The 19,678-nt window shown below is 50.5% G+C and overlaps 10 protein-coding genes across 10 annotated transcripts; 6 read left to right on the top strand and 4 right to left on the bottom strand.

Annotated features, from left to right (window-relative positions):
* Window positions 1–223: 223 nt before the first annotated feature.
* Window positions 224–2,128, bottom strand: BDQ94DRAFT_182847 (uncharacterized protein; the record flags this gene model as incomplete). Its single annotated transcript, XM_026774254.1, has 1 exon — window positions 224–2,128. The coding sequence occupies one exon, from the start codon at window positions 2,126–2,128 to the stop codon at window positions 224–226; it is 1,905 nt and encodes a 634-aa protein (XP_026630571.1).
* A 298-nt stretch (window positions 2,129–2,426) lies between these two features.
* Window positions 2,427–4,007, bottom strand: BDQ94DRAFT_136609 (SDR family oxidoreductase). The gene is made up of 6 exons (XM_026764898.1): window positions 3,828–4,007; window positions 3,514–3,772; window positions 3,294–3,457; window positions 3,037–3,236; window positions 2,831–2,981; window positions 2,427–2,777 (listed from the first exon to the last, which is right to left on the bottom strand). Exons 1-6 carry the CDS (start codon window positions 3,880–3,882, stop codon window positions 2,653–2,655), a joined length of 954 nt encoding a protein of 317 aa, XP_026630570.1. The 5' UTR covers window positions 3,883–4,007; the 3' UTR covers window positions 2,427–2,652.
* Window positions 4,008–4,295: 288 nt separating this feature from the next.
* BDQ94DRAFT_90836 (uncharacterized protein) lies at window positions 4,296–5,299 on the top strand. Its single transcript, XM_026776822.1, has 2 exons — window positions 4,296–4,518; window positions 4,636–5,299. Exons 1-2 carry the CDS (start codon window positions 4,459–4,461, stop codon window positions 5,137–5,139), a joined length of 564 nt encoding a protein of 187 aa, XP_026630569.1. The 5' UTR covers window positions 4,296–4,458; the 3' UTR covers window positions 5,140–5,299.
* Window positions 5,300–5,660: 361 nt separating this feature from the next.
* Window positions 5,661–6,275, bottom strand: BDQ94DRAFT_166733 (uncharacterized protein; the record flags this gene model as incomplete). Its single annotated transcript, XM_026770621.1, has 3 exons — window positions 5,661–5,670; window positions 5,723–6,125; window positions 6,188–6,275. 3 exons carry the CDS (start codon window positions 6,273–6,275, stop codon window positions 5,661–5,663), a joined length of 501 nt encoding a protein of 166 aa, XP_026630568.1.
* A 424-nt stretch (window positions 6,276–6,699) lies between these two features.
* On the bottom strand, window positions 6,700–8,520 carry BDQ94DRAFT_166732 (acyl-CoA carboxylase subunit beta; the record flags this gene model as incomplete). The annotated part of the gene is made up of 3 exons (XM_026770620.1): window positions 6,700–7,178; window positions 7,240–7,822; window positions 7,891–8,520. The coding sequence occupies 3 exons, from the start codon at window positions 8,518–8,520 to the stop codon at window positions 6,700–6,702; spliced, it is 1,692 nt and encodes a 563-aa protein (XP_026630567.1).
* A 106-nt stretch (window positions 8,521–8,626) lies between these two features.
* On the top strand, window positions 8,627–10,791 carry BDQ94DRAFT_166731 (putative pyruvate carboxylase; the record flags this gene model as incomplete). The annotated part of the gene is made up of 3 exons (XM_026770619.1): window positions 8,627–8,633; window positions 8,822–8,831; window positions 8,883–10,791. 3 exons carry the CDS (start codon window positions 8,627–8,629, stop codon window positions 10,789–10,791), a joined length of 1,926 nt encoding a protein of 641 aa, XP_026630566.1.
* A 61-nt stretch (window positions 10,792–10,852) lies between these two features.
* On the top strand, window positions 10,853–12,548 carry BDQ94DRAFT_90773 (putative inositol 5-phosphatase). Its single transcript, XM_026776821.1, has one exon. It carries the CDS (start codon window positions 11,151–11,153, stop codon window positions 12,474–12,476), a length of 1,326 nt encoding a protein of 441 aa, XP_026630565.1. The 5' UTR covers window positions 10,853–11,150; the 3' UTR covers window positions 12,477–12,548.
* A 2,809-nt stretch (window positions 12,549–15,357) lies between these two features.
* On the top strand, window positions 15,358–16,304 carry BDQ94DRAFT_136599 (uncharacterized protein). Its single transcript, XM_026764897.1, has one exon. The coding sequence runs from the start codon at window positions 15,519–15,521 to the stop codon at window positions 15,750–15,752; it is 234 nt and encodes a 77-aa protein (XP_026630564.1). The 5' UTR covers window positions 15,358–15,518; the 3' UTR covers window positions 15,753–16,304.
* A 717-nt stretch (window positions 16,305–17,021) lies between these two features.
* On the top strand, window positions 17,022–18,791 carry BDQ94DRAFT_136596 (uncharacterized protein). The gene has a single exon (XM_026764896.1). It carries the CDS (start codon window positions 17,739–17,741, stop codon window positions 18,048–18,050), a length of 312 nt encoding a protein of 103 aa, XP_026630562.1. The 5' UTR covers window positions 17,022–17,738; the 3' UTR covers window positions 18,051–18,791.
* On the top strand, window positions 17,036–17,317 carry BDQ94DRAFT_166729 (uncharacterized protein; the record flags this gene model as incomplete). Its single annotated transcript, XM_026770618.1, has 2 exons — window positions 17,036–17,113; window positions 17,195–17,317. 2 exons carry the CDS (start codon window positions 17,036–17,038, stop codon window positions 17,315–17,317), a joined length of 201 nt encoding a protein of 66 aa, XP_026630563.1.
* Window positions 18,792–19,678: the final 887 nt, after the last annotated feature.

Genomic DNA, 19,678 nt, shown 5'->3' with positions numbered 1-19,678 from the left:
GACGCATCCGCTGCAAAATATCCATCACGTGCTCTGAATTTCCTAAAATAGCCTTGAATCCCATTTATTTCATGGTGGTTGATCATCACAACAAGTACTTTGTACACATCAGCTATCATGTATATGGTAGAACAGACACGAGACATAGATAGAAAATCCTGAAATGTAACTGCACACCCGCTCCATACCAGCAGACCGGGTTCACCGACCATGGAAACTTCCCTCATCCCACCAGGCGAGATCTGATATCGACGAATTTGGCAAACTCGTAATCCAAGCCCTGCATCGACCCTACAACAGGGGGTTTGCTGCCACGGACTTTAGCCAAGACACCCTCAGGTACCTCATTATATTGCATCCAGATATCCTGCGTTTCATTCGTCCGTCCGAATAAATTTTCAACCATAGCCGTCACAACTATAAAAACTCCCAGCAAGACTAAAGCCCACCGTGCCATTATGACAGCGGGTGGCATCGGTACTTGCTCTGGGGCACTGACCTGAGGTTCGAAGTACTCCGGCACAGTTTCAAACTCTAACTTCGACTCCGACCCTGTGCTCTCAGTCTGATCATCTTCATATGCACCAGGGACTGAAAAGTTGGCAAACTTCTTTCGCGTCGTTCGAAAGGGTGGCACCGTCAATGGAGTCGACGGGTTATATCTCTTTTCCAGATATACTGGCCATTGGTAATTCGGTGTACGTGTCAGGAATCTTTTCGGCTTTTCTTTGGGCTTTGACCCTTTTGGCTGCTTGACGCCAGTGACTATGGCCTTGGGCTGAGCCTTTGAAGGATCATTCGCTGCCTGTGCAGCAGCCTTCTGATAATCTTGAATCCAGCTGCTCTGAGAGTTCGAAATTTGATTTCCAAAGCTTGTATTGCCTTGCGCGGTCAGGGCTTGGACAGTTCTCTTGAAAACGTCCAGTTGTTCTTGCTGACTCTGGTTCTGATTAGTCGCCTCCTGCAACGTCTGCAAGTACTTCTGGAAAACAGCCAAAAATGAGTTGTCTGGGTTGGACCCAAGCTTTTGCTGATCAGCAGCAACGCGCAGCTTTTTGATCGCCTCTTCCGAACCATCAAAGCCCTGCAAAGCTTCCAATCCAGGAAAAGGTCGCTTTAAAGTGGTGCTAGGGACAAGGGCTTGTCCCACATGCGGTATCGCACCGGTTTTAGCTGCCTGCTGGATATTGCTCCAGTCCACAGGAACAGCCTCAATAGATGGTTTCTGATTCTGAGCAGGGATCACTGGCGCGCTGAAATTGCTGCCTATGCTGCCTCTCTGGTCCACCGGTGACAGAGCTCCGCTACTTGCAGCACTTTGCGATCCACTATATAAGCTACCTCCCAATTCCTGCCTCAGTGTCAGAGATGGATTCTGGAGGCTGAAGCCGAAGGGGTTATTCGTAATCAGCTTGTTCTGGGTGGAAGGAATCAGTGCGGTATTCATCGCACTTGTAGGCTGTGCAACAGTATGTAGTGCCATCGCAGGTTCAATTGTATGCACCTGCTCCGCAAGCCTGTTCAATTGCTTCCTTAACTCAGTATCGTTCCCTTTGTATTTATTTACTGTCTTAGCAAGCTGCCCCATCTCCAGTTTTTGCGCTGCCAATTCTGATTCCTTTAAGTCAAGCTTCTGCTTGATTTCATTCAATTCTCGACTCGCGTCAAGTATCTGCTGCTGCAATCTTTCAATCTCACCACTGCGGGATGTCTCTTCTTCCTTGAGCTTCTTATAGTCTTGGCGAATGCGACGGATCTGCTCAGCCTGCGCATTATTTTTCGCATTAAGCATAGTATTTGCTCTCTCTGCGGCTTGTACATGCTCCTCGTTCTTCTTGATTTGGATTTCAACGGCTTTTAGATCCCTTTGGGTCCGTCGCAGCTCTTGCTCTGATTGCGCGAAGGCCTGTTCTCGCTCAACAAGCACCTGGTTCAGATCATGGACTTGGTTTGTTAGCTGCTTGTTTTCCCTGTCGAGCTCTAAGGCCTTGTGTTGTGCTTCTGTGAGTTGCTGGGCTATGTTGTCATCGTCCTGCGGCCATTCTTCTAAGTCGTTTTCGGGAGCTGTTACCTGCTTATGTGCCCCGAAAGGTATCCTCCGTTGGTTGGGTGGTCGTCTGCCTGACATGTTGGTAGATATGCGGAGTTGGGAGTAAGGGGAGTATTTGATGCTGATTTATTATCCAGAAGTAAAAGTGTCTTTGCTTATGTCGGATGTGATTTCATTTATTCAAGGACGCAATCTCGTTGGGGGTTTAACGATACAGAAGGTAATAGATCGCTTTTCAATCTTTTATTTGTCTTGGACATCAATGTAGGCTACCGGCATACTAATAAGCGAGCCCATCGTTCGATTTATGCGTTAGGCACTTTTTCAGCAGTTCGGTTCTAATTCATTGCGCTGAAAGGTTCTGAACCAAGGCATTGTCCTGAATTCGTATATAGTCTTTGTTATTTATCCTTATGAGACATAGAACCTAAGTACTAAAAGAGTCAGAGCACACCGAGAATTGAACTGTGCCTTTGTCCCTCTCATAAAGGCTTCTTTATCTAAGCGTAGTATGAGCTAACTCGGAGAACAAAAAGTACCCTCTATGAGATATAAATACCCAAGACATCTTCTACCCTGTACAGAAACATGAAAACGCGCCTCTACAGCTTAGACTTCTTCTGGCCTTTGACGTTGGGGACGGCGTCGCCAGAAAGAAGGAAATCGGGATACGCAAGTTTCCCGAAGGTTGCCCCAGTGGCCGACATCCGCCAGGATGCACCATCCACTATATTGTGTTAATACATTATTTATTATAAATTTGAATAGTACGAGACTCACCCACTAAAGTTTGGCCACTGACGTAGCTGCCAGTGTCCGCAAAAAGATAAACGGTGGCATCCGAAATATCGCGTACAGAGCCGACTCGGCCTAGCGGCTGCGACTTGATGTAAGCGTCCTTCGTATCACTGGGAAGGAGGCGATCGAGGCCCTATGATCATGAGTCAGATGTGCATATTCATATGATATGCGGGACAAAGACAAACCTCTGTCGAAGCAATGGGTCCGGGTGCAATGATATTGGAAGTGACGCCCAGAGGGCCAAACTCAATAGCCACACTGTGAGACAGCGCATCGACGCCTGCCTTGGCGACTGAGACGTGCGTCTGGAAAGGTGCCGTCCGATAGTGGAGAGTGGCACTAACAAAGATGATGCGCCCTCCAGTGCCTGCTGCAGAGGGTTTGACTGATGATGGTATGACGTTAGCGCTTGTCGCGACTATTCGCGATACTGTCCACTTACGAGTTTCGGAGTCCACTCTGTGCTTCTTGGCCGACTCAACAAGGTATGGAATAGTAGCTTTGAGCGTGTTGTAGGATCCCAAAACGTCGATGTCAATGACCGATTTGAAAGCATTCGCTGACAGCTGGTTGATCGAGGCTAGAAAGTTCCCGGCTGCTCCAGCACTTGACAGTTATAGCCCAGATTAGTAGAGAACTAGCCAGGACGATGTGATACACACATGACATAGTCTATGCCACCCAGCTCCTTGACACAGCGGTCCGCCGCAGCTTGGAGACTCTCCAATTTTCGTACATCCACTGCACCAATGCCAATGACCTTGGCACCAGGACGAGCGGTTGCAATGTCCTGGGCTGCTTTCTCGGTCTTTTCGACATTTCTACCGATAATGCAAGCGTCGGCACCTAGATGAACCAGAGCACGAACCTGCGCACTGCAAATGGTTCCTGCGCCTCCTGTGCAGAAGACAACCTTGTTGGCTGTTGGCTGTCAGTGACCGCCGGAGCATGTGGTGGCCGCCATAGGCCGACTTACTGAACAGGCCATCCTTCCACGTGTTACTTAGATAGGATTCTTTGGGGAGGGGCATTTTAAAGAATATCAGTATAGTGTATATACAGTATGGAAGTAAAGAACGGTCTTGTCTGGTGCAATTGTCAAGGTTACCCTGATAGTTGATATAGAGGAAGGACTCCGGGGTGGCCGTTGAATGGAATCTCCGCAACCCGACGGTTACTCCGAGTCCAAGCCTCGGCTTCTGGGTTTGGAATACTAATCTGGTCTAAACTATATGCGGAAAGTTTGTCTTCGATGGATCCACTCTTGGTGTCTCCTTTAGGCTTAGTTTCATGGAAGACATGAGCTCGAAGAGCTAACTGGAATAGGCCTAGTTCCAAATGCGTCTCGGAATCTAACAGCGAGCTGGTGATTGGCTGACTGGACTGCGCTAGCCTCAGGCATGCAACAACGTCACTCCATCTGCCATCGCGAACTTTTCTATGGCCTTATCTGTGCACCCGCCTCGAAGTTCTGAGCGCACCACGCCTCTAATCAACGAATCGTTCTTTCAGACGCATCGAGAAGTGATATTACGTCCTCCTCGGGTGAAAAGAAGCTTTCACAACCAGCTCCCCTCTAGTAGTGGCAGCGTTCCTGTTGCATAGTCATGGCGTGTCCCATCACCGTCTCGAAGTTCGTGGGCACAGTGTCCCTGGGGCTGCTCACGGTACGATCTCTATAACCTGCTTGGTTTATTTGTGTTGCGAAGATCTCTGAGTCTTCGTCAGCTAGACCTCGTAAAATCTGACCAGCCGCCAACTGACGCGCAATCTATCACCTCTAGGGCATGTCATACTCCGCTTCGAGCGTCGCCATCCCCTCCCTGAGTCTTCTTCCGACTGCCAGCACTGCCTCCCGGTCTCTCAATGAAGTCAAGCGGTTGAGCCGTAAGCATGGTCTGCGACTGACCAACATTGCCAACGGATGTTTCCTGTTCGCGTATTGCCTCTCTTCTAGACAGCGCAAGCACCCATATCTCATCTGGGTGTGTGTCACCTCCACCGTTGGCTCTTATGCTTTCGACTATTTGTTCCACCGCCAGGATGGTTTCGTGGCCTGGATTCAGTCTGTTCTGCAGGACACCGGATGCGGCTTCCTGACCGTCCAGAAGCAAAAGAAAGAAGAGGATATCGTGGTGGTCGAGGCAGAGGAGAATGTCAATGGTGAAAGTGTACAGAAGGAGATGAACACGGAGCGTCGATTCCAGCAGGTGCGGGCTGTCTTCTCTGGCATTGCCCTCGCCATGGGTATCGTTGGGCTTTGGGGCGACCGTCGGCCTTCCATTTAATTTGGACCAACTGGGTGTCGAATGTGGTGTGCATGATGAGTCCTGCAGGGGCTTCATTTTCTCCACTCCCCTCCCTCTGGTTTACTTCTATCTTCTCTTTCTGTCTTAACACTTTTGGTCAAATGTTCACGACCGCCACGATGAGTCTGCTGTATGTATACTGGGCCGGAGATTGCCTAGTGTCCTTTCTATCTTTGATGATGAGCGTTCAATTTGGATCGGAGTTTGAGAGCTATCTACCTGTCTGATTAATCAAGAAATAACAATTCATCACGTGAAGTATCAAAGCTACCCCAGACAGATACAACATGAGACTTAAATGAACCACAATAATACTACAGACAACCTGAAAACTATTACCATTACTATTATACACCAAATCGATCAACACATAACAACCCCCATAATCAACCCCAACACAACCCACCCCATAACCCCAGCTCTATACCCCCTACTCCCCATACTCCCACTACTCTCATCCCCTCCGCTTCCACTCCCACTTTCGCTCACTTGACTCTCATTCACCCAAGGCTGCCCCGGCAAAGAATCGTTACTCTCCCTCAACTGCTCCCACCCCACCCACTCATTCTCCAAAACCCCACAGTCCACTCTCTCCTCACTCTCATCAATCGCATTCGTCACCGAAATCGGCAACTCAAACACCGTATAATAATCTGTCCCCTCCCACCGGAAACTCTGATGCACGGAGACATTATAGTCACCCCGGGGTGCCTTATCCCCGCCGCTGCCCACAAAACATGCCGGCCAGATCCAGTTCACGTGCTTGACGGTGGACGAGGGCTCGAGATCCAGCACGGGCCCCACGTAGGTGTTGTTGCTGCTGGGAGTGGTGCCGTTGGAGATGGTGAGGTTTTTGTGGGTCGTTGTGGAGGTTAGGAAAAGGGTGAGGGTGTGAAATTTGGTGGTGGTGGATGTGGTGGAGAGTTGGCCGTCGCCGGACGTGTCGATGGCGACTTGGAGGGTATCTGGATTTTTTATTTTAGTGTTGGTGGGTTGGGTAGGATGGATGGATAATGGTTGGACGTACCTCCTCCGAGGGGAGTATAGGGCTGTGGAGCATCGATGATGGCTAGGCCTGGGGTGTAGATTTGGCCGTTGACGATGGTGAAGTTCATGGTTTGTGTACTAGTTGGTTGGGCGTTAATTTGTGAGGGATTTTCTGACAGCTACATTTTCAGGATCTTCTTGTCTTGCATCGGTTTATTTAAAAAGGCAGCAGACAGTCAGTCCCTAATGGACCCTGAAATTGATTTAATTTCCGAACCTCCGGGCGACCCCCTCAGGGACTGATTGCTTTGCTCGCTCCCCACTTGTCTGTCAGACACCATCGGATTTAACCGAAATGAACGCCTAGTGGGGGTTTCTAGGGACAAGAGGATAATATCGTTATATTGAGTATCTTAATTTGTGTGCTCTTGGTGGTCTCAGTTATATACTGTATCTCCTGTCTACAAACCATGGAGGTACTGCTAGCGTAATAAATGGCGATACTATCTTCAGGTTCACCACCTGACACAGCAAATGCAGACACATAGCAGCCTACATAAAAACCGGTTGAATCTTTCCTGCTGCACGGTCGGCCAGCCTCTCCGGGATCATAACCTCATATACATGCTGCGCCCATGCGCAACACACCCGCCGAGTATCCTTCGGGTCAATGATCTCCTCAACGCCAAACGCATTCGCCGTCCGCACCGGATTCATCAGCCTTCGATACTCCTCTTCTAGCTCCTTATATCGGGCTTCCTTCTGTCCTACTTTCTCTGCCTCGCGCAGCTCGTGGCGATGTGCGACCTCAATCCCGCCTTCCAATGGTAAGGACCCCCATTGACCGGACGGCCAAGCGACTTGCATGACCGGGTCGCGCGCTCCGAGCATAAGACCTCCAGCCACGCCATAGGCTCGTCGCGTAATTACATTGAATAAGGGAATCGTCGTAGTGAAATACGTCTTGCCTAATTCTACTCCCCAGCGCATAGTGGCGGTTCGTTCTGCAACGGTGCCGATAGCATAGCCCGCTACATCGTATATCATCAGCGGAGAGTGTCTTGGAAGGGAAGTACAGGCCGTATCACTTACGAACGTCAATAAACTGCAAAACCGGCAGATTCATCACATCACAGAGCTTCAGTAACCGCGCAAGCTTCTGGCTCCCGGCTGCATCCAGAGCTCCCCCGTTCACCTCACAGTTGAGCGATATCACGCCCACCGGCCGCCCTCCCAGGCGCGCCAGACCCCCGATAGCAGTGCGACCCCAGAGCGCACCAATCTCGAACCATGACCCCTTGTCCACGACGCTGGTGATAATAGTCCACGGATTGTACATGCGCGTCTGCCGCCGAGGGATAATCCGGCGCAGCGACTCATCCTCGCGGTCTTCTGGATCGTCAGCGGCAATGACTGGCGGTGCCTCCCGGCCAGTGTTGGGCAAATAGCTCAGTACGGTGCGCAGCTGCTCATAACACTCAGCTTCATTGGTGGCTAGATTGTCGATGGTTCCATTCGTGCAGTGAATCATTGGGCCACCTAGAGTTTGAAAGTCCAGACCTTCCTCAAACGTGGCTCCCTTGACTACTTCTGGGCCTGCGTTGAAGAGCGATCCAACATCCGCTGCCATGACGGAGAAATGGCAGGACACTACTCGCGCAGCTCCCAGTCCGATCTATACACTATTGTCAGCTGAAACATCCGAACACTCGAAGATGAATGAATGATGGATTGGATACATACAGCCGGCCCCACCACAGCCCCCAAATTCGGAATCCCCTGATTCAGCTGCTCAACAACGTGCCTATACATTGACACATACGGCAAATAACTCCAACCAGCCGTGCGAATAGTAGTAACACTGCCTCCTCCAGAGCTCCCATCCACCAACTTGACAACCGGCAACCTCAGCGCCAATGCCAGCTTCTCCAGATAGATCGTTTTACCATGCGAAGCTCCATCCGCATGTCCACTCCGGAGAGTGAAATCATCCGCTGTTAGAAGAACCCTTCGACCACGCAATTTCCCCGCTCCCTGGACATTATTACTCGGGGTAAAAGAAACGGGCTTCTCGCGCATAGGTCCTGTTTTCTCCCATGTTACAGTGCCCGAGAGCGAGCCGATTTCTTGGAAACTATCGGGATCTAGGAGTTGTTCAAGGCGTTCGCGAACCCATAGCTTCCCGGCTTGCTTTTGGCGGATATAGCCTCTGCGAGATGAGTCGGGGGTGGAGGCTAGTGTGCGAAGAGTGTTGATGTGGGAGAGGACGTCGGAGTAGTCGGGAGGTAGGTGTGAGGAGAGTTGGCGGAGTCGTTTGGTTGCTTGTCGTGACTGCGCATCGTCTTTGGGGTTTTTGTCGTTTTTGTCGGACATGATGTGGTTCGATTAATTATGTTCTATTCATGTCATATTGTGCGGTGGTTGAGCCTATTTTCAATTGCAGATTCCCCTTGCATGTTACTGCAGCGGGTTGTCCCTCATGAGGGGTAAGCTCATATCTATGAGCGCAACGTCTCTTAATTCCGAGGTCCGAGGAATGCAACCAACCCCATCATCCATACATACATACAAAAGTCAATCCAATTTATCTATCTATGCATTCGAATCCATACACCTTTCACAACAAGATACCATACTATAATGACATCGTCTAAACCCTTCCGACGACTTCTAGTCGCCAACAGGTACGCCATCGCCCAATCTCCACATTACCTCATAAACTGACAATGAAACAGAGGTGAAATCGCCGTCCGCATCATTCAAGCCGCTCGCGAGCTCTCCTCACCCATAGAAGTATACGCCATCTATACCGAGGATGACACCTCGCACTGCGACACAGCCCACCCGGATCATGCTCTCCTCATCCCATCAGTGGCAACCTACCTCGACATCCCCTTCCTAGTGCGTCTAGCTCAGGACAATGCCATCGACGCCATCCACCCAGGCTACGGCTTCCTAAGCGAAAGCGCGGACTTCGCTGCCCGCATGCAAGACGCCGGAATCACCGTAATAGGGCCCGGCAGCTCAGTATTATCTCGCACGGGAGACAAGCTCCAAGCGAAGCAACTAGCCGTGGAGTGCGACGTTCCCGTCTTGCCGGCGATGGCGCAGCCGACGGCAGATGTTGCGGAGGTGCGGGAATTTGTGAAGCAGGTGCAGTATCCTGTTATGGTGAAGGCCGTGGATGGGGGTGGGGGACGGGGGATTCGGCTTGTGTATGGGGATGAGGGGTTGGAGGGTGCGGTGAGGGGTGCGGTTAACGAGTCGCCGTCGGGGACGGTGTTTGTGGAAAAGGCGGCTGTGAAGGGGTGTCGACATGTAGAGGTGCAGATTATTGGGGACGGGGTGGAGGTGAGGCATCTGTGGGAGAGGGATTGCAGTGTACAGAGGCGGTTTCAGAAGGTGGTTGAGATTGCGCCGTCATTGATTGGGGATCGGGGGCTAGTGCAGAGGGTGGTGGATGCTGCTGTGAGGATGGGGAGGGCTACAAGGTATAGGTCGCTGGGGACGGTGGAGTTTTTGGTGAATGAGGGGAGTGGGGAGTTTTATTTTTTGGAGATTAACCCCAGAATACAGGTTGAACATACGGTTACTGAAGAGCTTATGAGGGTGGATCTTGTGCAGGCTCAGTTAAAACTGGCGATGGGGTATACGTTTGCACAGCTTGGGCTTGGGGATGTGGGGTTGGATACTCCTAAGGCTTGTGCTATTCAGCTCCGGTTGTGTGCGGAAGATCCGAGCAATCAGTTTGCCCTGAGTGTAGGGAAGGTGACTGAGATGGTTGTTCCAAGTGGCCGTGGTGTGAGAGTCGATACCCATATTCGTGCTGCTGGGGCGAACCCTGTTGTGGTAGGAGCGCAGTTGGACAATTTACTCGCTAAAATCATTGTCACTGCATCTACTTGGGAGGGAGCAGTCCTCAAAGCCCGGCGAGTGCTTGCAGACACTACAGTGGCTGGTGTCCGGACTAACTTGGAATTGCTGAGAGGGGTTGTTGCTCAGGAAGACTTCCTTTCTGGAAGGATAGACACACAATGGCTGGAGTCCAGTCTGGACCAGGTGCTCCAGCAGGGAGCAAGTGTCTCACGATCAGTCCGTACTCAGGGACCTGTGCAGGGACAGCGTCCCACTGCGTCGCCTAGTGTGCCTTCTTCGAATCTTCTATTTCGACGAGGAGATGCATGGTCAATCAGCCTCACGCCAGTAGAGGCATCTCAGCAGTCACAGCAACATCGCCTCCAACTCACACGCGTGCTGCGGAATGACTTTCCGACTTCGCTTGCAGCCGATATCGAGTATCAGACGCCCAGTTCTTCCGGTGCCTATCGACTAGAACTGGCTGCCACCTCGACCACAGCATCTGCCCTCTTTTCATCCGCTCATAGACGCGGGGATATAAGTAATCCACGACACATTGTCCTTCCTTTATCTGGAAAGTTAATTGAAGTGCTTGTGTCTTCGGGGGATCATGTCGCTGAGAATCAGGTGATAGCGTTTATAAAGCAGATGAAGATGGAGGTGGAGGTGCGCAGTCCGCGCGCAGGGCAAGCACAATGGGTATATGAGATGGAAGATGAAGAAGAGGATGTGGCAGAAGGGATGCTGTTGGTGGAGTTGACTGACGGGTTGCAAGGGAAGCTCTAGGATAAACAGTGCGGGAAGTGTTACTGGAGCCAGCAGGCGTCAAGTAAGGATTCGGATATGATGCAAAGATACTATATAAGTCTCTCAGGCATTGTTCAAGGATTATACAGAGTATTGTTGCCATTATGTTGTGCAGTGTTTGGTGGCGGTGATGAGGGTGGTGATAGTTCGATGTAGCAGATGATCTCATTCCCCGGCAACGGATCCACTGATCGTCACATGTCCACCTCACCAGCTCTGCAAGATCTCTCAATCTCAACCTTTGCTTTCTCTCATTTCGCATTATACGGTCGGCCTTCTCTGTTCACTCTTGGACATCTCATGAAACAAGACCAACCCCACTGAAACACGCTCACACAATGGATTCGCTTTTACTCTATATCCTCACCTTCAATTGCGCTCGAAACCCCGTCGACGTCGACCGCTTCTCCCGCCATTTCTTCGATGCCTTACCCCGCACCGAGGGTTCCAGCTCGCCCGCAGCCCCGGAGTTCATCGTGCTCTCCCTGCAGGAAATAGCTCCTATCGCCTATGCCTTTCTCGGAGGCTCGTTCCTAACGCCATACTTCTCAGCTCTGACACAGGTGGTGGATCGCGCAGTTGCCCAGTACTGGGATGTCCATTACGTCAACCTGGTCACCGACAATTCCGGGATGACGGGTCTGATGGTCTTTGCTCGGTCGGATGTCGCTGACCAAGTCTCATCCATTGACACCGCCCGTGTAGGATTTGGCGTCCAACAGATGGGGAATAAGGGTGCCGTGGGCGCACGGATTGCCTACAGAGGCGCAGCATCGGCCGGGGATCCTTTGGACCTCACTTTTGCTGCTGCGCACCTCGCCCCCATGGAGTACGCTGTCGAGCGGAGGAATGAAGACTGGCGCAGCTTGGTCGAGCGGTTGGTCTTCAGCTACTCACCTGCTGCAGGTCGGGAAATCCCCGACACAGCCAACGCGGAGGAAAATGCGCCCCTGCTGCGGCAATCCCAAGAAGGCCATCGGGGCATCTACACGCCTACAAGCTACCTCTTCCTAGCGGGTGACCTCAATTACCGTACCTCCAACGTATCGCCGCGACCAGACGACCATAGCCGATTCCCGCGAGCGGATGTAGACCCTTCGGACCCTCAGCACTACTCACATCTCTTGAAACAAGATCAGCTTTCCCGCGAGATGGAACAGTCTCGGTGTTTCCACGGACTCTCCGAAGCCCCGATCACATTCCCCCCAACATACAAGTATACGTTGGCGGCACGTCAGGCAGCAAGTGATCCAATGGCAGATAATGCACGCCCAGATTGGAAGTGGACGAGGACCCGCTGGCCCAGTTGGTGCGACCGTGTGTTGTATCTGGATTCTCCACCGGGCACAAGCAAGAGAGGTCAGGTCAAACCTCTGAAGTATGATGCTCTGCCGTTATTCCCAACCTCCGACCATCGCGCCGTCGCCTTGGCCGTATCTATACCGGCACAGTCCGTGCGCCTAGAAGATGCGACACAGACGGCTGTCCCTTTCCCGATCGATCCAGAATGGGAGACTAAACGAGATGCCGCGCGAAGGAAGGAACTTGCGGTGGGCTTTTTGGCGTACCTGGCCTTGACCTGGGAAGGAAACGGGCTGTTACTTGCATCGGCTGTAGGACTTCTGGGGGCGTGGCTCGTGCTCCGATCGTTCTTTAACGTTTGAAGATGCGTTGCAGAGCTGCAGCTCTGCGGAGTTTTCCTGAAACTGTGCCCCATGTGGATCATCCCGATCTCCGGTAGCAGACGCAAACTCAATACGAACGGGTGATTTTCCTGGATCTTCATGGGCTATTTCGGGTTTCACCATCAAATGATGGTAACATTTTGACCGCCGCTGAATAATCTGGCCACAAGGTCGTTCGGCGCAAGATAACTCACATCCTTGTCCATCTGAGACGGCAACACCGCATTCAAGGCGACATCGTATTGGATCCATACCTGCAGTGGGACCCAGCAAGCTATAACATTGGGTTTGCCTCTGCACCGGGTCAGCTGACTGGGAGCCGGATCTAGAACGGTCGGGAACGAAGCCCAAGGAACGTGGAAAGAGAAGGGCCGGCGCGGACGAAGAGGCTCAAAGCAGATCGACAATCTAGACACCCAATTTCTTCCAAAGGAGTGAAGGATTTCTGGGCGGGGGTTGGTAAATAGTTGCGAGGTGTATAAGCCACGCTGCATGCTTCCTCTGCTTTGGGATTCCGTTCTGGGATTCCCAAATTCGAGCCGGCGACACAACCTAGTAGTGCCTGGAGACGATGGAGCCGTTACAGAAGAAAGTTTGGCCCCGGTTAGATCGGGTCACTGACCGTCTGACGGGCTTGGGTCGTATCTAGCCTTGCGACCCAGTCAGTGGGTATTGATTCCTTCCAGATGGGCAGGCATCTAGACTCGTCTACTAGTCGATGGCTTGCCGTCCAGGCAAAGTGGGAGCAATTGCACGGTTGGTCGATCATCAAGGCCAAGCTGAAGACCTGCTTCGGTTATATAGGATAGATTGATCGCTAGATAGATAGATAAATATCTAATACATAATATTTAATTAGAAGGGAGGAATTTTTGCAAAAGCGGGCCAGTCCCGAGGTAATTAAGGCAATGGAGAAACAAGGGCGAAAGGCAAAATAGCTAATGAGAGGGATGGACGGGCTGCCCGCTCCATGGAAGCGAAGCAGGTGAGACCACCAATAAGGACGCTAAAGAAAGGGTTTTTCCTGCGTACTATTTGGTTACTAGTTAGAGATGGTAAGAGATGGATGCATTTCTGAGTGGGAGGAAGAGAGAGGGTCCGCTCTTTTACTCACTGGTGAAACCATTTAGTGTCTGCCGCACAGCTTTGTCCGACCGAATTCGGTTACAGCGGCATAGTGGTAGTCTGGTGATGATGAAGATGGTGACGATGCTGGGTTTTAATATACACTTGATATTAATCTGAGCTGCAAGGTTTAATATATTGAATGAGTGGTAATTTGCTACTCATTAATGGGAATTAATGGACGGTAATTTGCTGCTGGAGATGTCCACACTGAGTTAGTATTATCATACGGTGATTTCATGGTCTGGGTCTGGGATAGTAATTATTTGGGTCAAATCGATAGTATAGAAATCAAGCGAATTATCACGGGCTTCGCCAAGAGTATGCTTCGGCCCCGGCAGGAAAGTGATGGCACTGTTCACCACTATCATTTGATTGTGTGAGATATTGGATTGACCTTTTACTTGCCGGATGGCGGCAGGAAGGACAGACACATGCAAGTACACACCGGGTCATAGAATTATTGATTAGTAGTATATCACGGTCAACGGAGTTGATGGTACTCCGTTAAGATCCGGTTAGTCCTACCGAGTGCACAAAAATGAGGCAGTGGTAAGTAGAGCATCAATGAGTAGTCACCAATACCCAATTGGAAGTATAGGGTGAATCTAGAGCAACATTCTAGTACCTACTACTCTCTGTACGAAAGTAGAGATAGCCAATGCGACCATCCGTGTAGCGTACAAGCACATGATCCTTTGCAGGTCAAGTGACCACTATAGATCAAGTTTCCCGATGCTTCCATCTTCCCCTCCTCATACAATTCATCCCTCCCGCGTCTTACTTCCCACATCGATGGATGCCGTGCTCAGCCATGCACCAGCCCTCGGCCGTACCGCACAATGATGGTCCAGGTCTGGACCCTCCGGCCCGGGATGTCTGGGTCGGCCCTGGAACAGAACTCTCTGGCGCTCGTTGTGATTACCTACTGTCAGGTTCGCTGAAACCGATGGCTGGGCACGGCATTTCTACGCAGGCGGACCAATTGCGGAAGCCTGGGAACAACCCAGGCTCACCTGACAGGATTCCCTTGGGTCTGCCAGCTTCACCTTGTCCACTACTGGATCAAAGCAGCACATGCTGGACGGATCCTGACCGCGATGGCCATGGACGAGGCTGAATTGCGGATCGTATTCCTTTTGCACTAGACTGCTGAACTGAACCGGCTGGCTGCTTCTGAGACAAATAATGCCCTGCCTCAGCTAGGCTGTGGGAAAGCCAGGCTTTACGGATTTACCGTTCACGGCTTTGCGGCAGGCATCAATCAGGCCTCCCCCCACTTTTGCCAACCCGGTGGTGCGGAACCTAGTGACTCCCACTTGACTCTTACCGAGACTACCTTTTAACTAAACCTGGAAAAAAATAATAAGAGGTCCGAATAAGAGAGGCGAACAGGCAGAATGTATTGGAAAAGCAATAATGATCATCACAAAACAAGGCAATTGAGGGATGATCAACAGAGGTAACACAACGGAAGACAAGGATGCGACCAGGGAAGAAGCGGAGGCCGTTCGGTGTCATCCAGACTCTACTCAGGTTGTCTTCTGACTCACCCGATTGAAGTAACAATGAATGCCATGGATCAAGGCAATGCCAGGGTGAGAACAAAGACCAGACAGTAACACCGCCCTTTCATTGGTCACTTCACCCGTGTCTTCCGACAGCTGACTGCGCACTAAAGAGGGCAAAAGGGGTGAGACTGAGAGAAGAGGGGGCCAACTCCGAAAGGGGCAAAGGGGGAGAGAAGGGAAACACACAGAGAAAAGGAGAAGAAGCTCAGTCGACGTTCCAGAAACTGTGGAAACTTTCTTGGTGCGACGGTTCGGGCCCAAGATCCAGACTCTGCTGCTACGGCTCTATTACCCTCATCTATTCGAAACTCCATGGGCTGCTACGATGCCGGCTGTTGGTACCAGTGGGTCTCCCAATTATTATCTGCTTCTCTATCTTAAGCGACCAGGTCAACAACACCAGCTGCACTGCGATGCATGGTTGAGTCGTGAAAATCACTTTTTTGACAGGGCCCACGCCGCCCTGCAATCAAGTCATCCATCCTCCACCCACCCAGGGGCCATAACTGCGAGTCATATGGGCGATCAGGCTGTTACATGGGGGCAGACTGTATGGTAGGTTCGGGAACAAGAAAAGGGAAAATAAAATAAAATAAAAAAAAAGAAAAGAAAAATTTTTTTTCTTCCCTTTCCCCTTCGCTCTTTTGCCCCCCTCCCTATTCCCCATTCTGGATCACCTTCGAACAGCCAGCCGGGAAAACACAGAGTCCACTGTTGGGCATTCGAAGAACCAATGGCCCGTTGGGAGTCCATCGACATCACAGGGAGCAAAATAATCTATGCCAAGGCCAGCAGTCGGTGATGCCCAGGATGACAAGCGAAGGCTGGCACTGTGGTACACTCAAATTACGAATGCTGGGATAGATGATGGTGATTCCCGGCGTGTATGATTTGTTTATTAGTATCCATCATCGCCACCATTGTTACCAGCACCACAAGGTAGTAATCATTGACCATACACAGTCGGGTATCTAGACAAGTCTGGTTCCAATTCGAGGGCTGCATCAGAACAATATACACACGGGCTCCATCTTGCCCCGTCCCGTGGCCCGTTGGATGCCATGGTACCCCAAAATTAATATTTGATTTTGCCTATTACGATCATTTGCATAGCTTGTTATATTATTTGATGATTTTTTTTTTCTCTTTCCGAATTTATTATCACTAATACTCGCCCGTTCTTCGACGACCCTTTACCCCGATCTTCCTGGAAGCCGTTTCGCATAGATCTCCATTACTGATATAAATCTGAGATCCCTCAAATTTACCTCCTTTTCCTCTTAGGTTCCCTCGACGTTCCATCCCATTTCCCTCCGTGTGATAATTGACCGTTGATCGATCGATTTATCTGCCCTGCACTCCTTTTGACATTCATTCCTTTTGCTAGTCAACTGCTGCACACTGTTGCACTTTTGTGTCTCTCTTCGCCCCATCCACCACCCACTTTAGTGGCGCAGCCTAACCTCAGCGCTAGAACCTCAACGGACCCCGGCCGGTGCGCCTAAATACGCTTCCTTTTTTTCGCTCCCCCTGCTGGTGCCGCTGCAAGACAACGGCCTTGCGATCTTGACGTAATTGCCCCGTGGCTTGCGATTGGGGCTATTTTGAATTTTTTTTTTAACCCTCCCCTCTGTCTCTCCTTCATTACTATTCATTGTCTCCGGTGCTTTTGACACTTCTTTTTTTTATTGTACTTTTTCCCCCTTCCTGCTCCGCTCCGAGACAGCAAGCCTCAGCCCTAGAAAAGCTCCCTTGACGGGATTTATCTTCTTCACTCGAACCACGACTGCCACCAAAACACCTGCGCATTTCTCAACTTTCCCCCCACAAAAAAAAATCGCCATGTTCTCTTGCGCCAATTATCCTCGCGGTTGCCGCGGTCGCGTCAACATCCAGGGAGGCAAATGCTCTGACTGTGTGGTAAGTCGTCAGCCCTAAACCGGACCTCCGCATTTCACTCGCATTCTACGAGACACCCAACACTAACATGGAGAACCACAGCAATTGAAGCTGCGTCGGCCTCTTTCATCATCTCCCTTTGCCCAGCCCCGAGACTACCGGAGAGCCCTTCCATCGGAGATCCTCAACGATTCACCATTCAAGGAGATCGAGCGCTCCCTATGACGACACGGCTACGATCCCATGGCGCTTTAAAATAGGACGGGTGCAGAGATCCCAAAAGATCACTGCAGATTTCCAGGGGTCCTGCCGGCTGGGACCGAACCCAGGGAATTTTTGAGCCTATCTCGCCTCCTCTTCGCTTCGCTTCTCGCTTACCATATGCGGCTTGATGCTCTGACTTGATGCATTGCTGGGAGTTTAATCGATCATCTATTATACCATGGAAGGGCGGCTTTATCGATTTTATTTATCCTGGCGGTCTGGCACTGTTCCACTCTCGCCCTCCATTCTTCCCCGTCTTTTTTTTCGCCAGGCAACTGCATAGCGCGGGAAGGGTGGGGGCGCGGTCGAGTAGGCTGGTGTACATGTGGGTTTGCTTTTTATTTAATCACAGGAACGGCATTTGGTTATCTATATTTTATTAATGGGCTACTGGGTGGATTGCCCGGAAGGGACCGTTGGTGAGAGAAGAGAGAGGAAGAGAGAGACAGCGAGCTGCCTTGACTTGACAGTCCAGAATCGCCGACAGCAGGAACGCGCACACACCGCTGGGAATCATTCAACAGTGGACGCAGGGGGTGCAGGCTGGATCTCTTTCTCTTTCTCTCGCCCGGTCATTCTTCTATTCTTCTTTTCCCTCTTCCTTTCTCCTCCTTCCTCGCTTTCGATACCGTCTTTGTCTGGTTCCCACACCTCCGTGTACCATTTTCTTTGTCATGTCATGTGTGCTCTGTAATATCGTTGGTCGATTTCCATACCCATTCGGCTAATTGTACGATTTATTATCCTCATTCAAAACAAAAAATCGAATAATGCATTTGCCCTAGGTATTCAAGTTTCTTTCTTATTTCATTCAATTTTGGTCTTCTTTGGTTACCGCGAAGGAAGAAGGGAAAAAGCAACAGGCGATGAAAGAACTTCTAAGTAAAATAGGATGATCGGCTGACACTAGTGAACCGTTCACTTTACTCCTCCTTCACAACTCCGGACTCCGGGCATGTAGTAAGTAATGCCTGCAGACCGTTGTCGATCCTTGGTTCTTGCTTTTTTTTTGTTGCCTTTCCCCTCTTCTTCGATGTGACATCTGGAGAGGAAGGAGAAGGAGGGCTTGAGGGCTTTGGGGGCCAGACCCCTGCAGAGCGCGGATCCCGGATGTCATCGCTTCCCGGCTTACATGTGCCGGGCTGTCATACTTTCCATTCTTCTACTAATCACTAAGTTCGAAGTAATTAGCTACTTAGTTATCTGCTTAGTTCCCTACCATCATGTGTCGCTCATTACACACCTGTCGGTGGATGTGTGCACGGTGACTCGAACAGACTGTGATTGACTGACTGACGTATGCCGGCCCCAGCCTTCCCGAAATGAAGAATAACGCGTCCCTTGCCTACTGGATTTAATCTGGATGGGTGGGTTGGATAAGGGTGTGGCGTCGTCATCGTCATCATCATCATCATAGCGCGGGAAGATTAGCGGCTCCTCTCCCCTCCCTCAGCTACGATAGGGATCCGTGCCAGTCTTTGTTGCTGTTGATATATTATGGTGATGTGGCTCGGCTTTTGCATCCGATCTTACTATTCTTTTTAGTAGATTAGTTATCTACTATCCCGTAGTTAGTGGTGTCTTTGTATCTCTGTTACCGGGACATTCATGGTGTGTACTAGATATATATTTTCCACGTGAAGGGAACATGATGGTGATTATGTAGTTGCTACTAAGTTAGACCACATAATCTACGAGTGCTACTAATATCATCTCTCTCTATGATTGAATCGATCGCGGGTTCCACCAATGACAACTGAGTAGTATTCTGCCCGGTACTAAGTAAGTAGTATGACCGGATGGTCCAGGCGATTATCTACTAGTACCTCCAGGAACATCACATACGGTACCTCACTCGTGTGGTTAGTACAGGTAGGGGAGAAAACAGGTCGGAATGGAAATAGTATGTGTCGTCAATACTGAGCACCTACATGTAGCTGTATGCTATGCGCTACTCGATGGCGTTGGCTACCAAAGGCCGGGCATTGTTTTACTTATACTTTATTAATGAAACTAGTAAAGGGACTGAACTGACGGAATATACTGATTTCCCAGGTCTACACTATAGGTGACAACCATGTCGTCCCTCGGTCTTGCTATGGATATAACCCATAGGGAGAGGCTTCGAGATTGTAATCCTCCTAAGCTTCCTACAGCAGCCATTGCATCTCACTGCAGAACTACTAACATCAGGCTGTAATTGTGATGGTAATGATAGGGAAGGTGCAAGTGCAACCAACGTGCATACTTTTAGCAGGAACCCGTGCCTTCCTTCTGCTCTATCGATATGGATACGCATCTTCTCAGATAACTGCTGCAGAT

This window comes from Aspergillus welwitschiae (genome assembly GCF_003344945.1).
Source record: "Aspergillus welwitschiae strain CBS 139.54b unplaced genomic scaffold BDQ94scaffold_4, whole genome shotgun sequence".
NCBI lineage: Eukaryota > Fungi > Ascomycota > Eurotiomycetes > Eurotiales > Aspergillaceae > Aspergillus > Aspergillus welwitschiae.
The sequence above is the reverse complement of the archived record's forward strand: the minus strand, read 5'-3'. Positions and strand labels throughout refer to the sequence as shown.

Excerpts from the sequence above, each read along its gene's own strand:
- BDQ94DRAFT_136599 (XM_026764897.1), top strand. The coding sequence starts at position 15,519 with ATGCCGGCTGTTGGTACCAGTGGGTCTCCCAATTATTATCTGCTTCTC.
- BDQ94DRAFT_136596 (XM_026764896.1), top strand. The coding sequence starts at position 17,739 with ATGGGCTACTGGGTGGATTGCCCGGAAGGGACCGTTGGTGAGAGAAGA.
- BDQ94DRAFT_90773 (XM_026776821.1), top strand. The coding sequence starts at position 11,151 with ATGGATTCGCTTTTACTCTATATCCTCACCTTCAATTGCGCTCGAAAC.
- BDQ94DRAFT_90836 (XM_026776822.1), top strand. The coding sequence starts at position 4,459 with ATGGCGTGTCCCATCACCGTCTCGAAGTTCGTGGGCACAGTGTCCCTG. Across the intron at positions 4,519-4,635 it reads TGTCCCTGGGGCTGCTCACG|GGCATGTCATACTCCGCTTC; the intron begins GTACGATCTCTA and ends TATCACCTCTAG.
- BDQ94DRAFT_136609 (XM_026764898.1), bottom strand. The coding sequence starts at position 3,882 with ATGCCCCTCCCCAAAGAATCCTATCTAAGTAACACGTGGAAGGATGGC. Across the intron at positions 3,458-3,513 it reads GGTGGCATAGACTATGTCAT|TGCTGGAGCAGCCGGGAACT; the intron begins GTGTGTATCACA and ends ATAACTGTCAAG. Across the intron at positions 2,982-3,036 it reads GACCCATTGCTTCGACAGAG|GGCCTCGATCGCCTCCTTCC; the intron begins GTTTGTCTTTGT and ends TCATGATCATAG.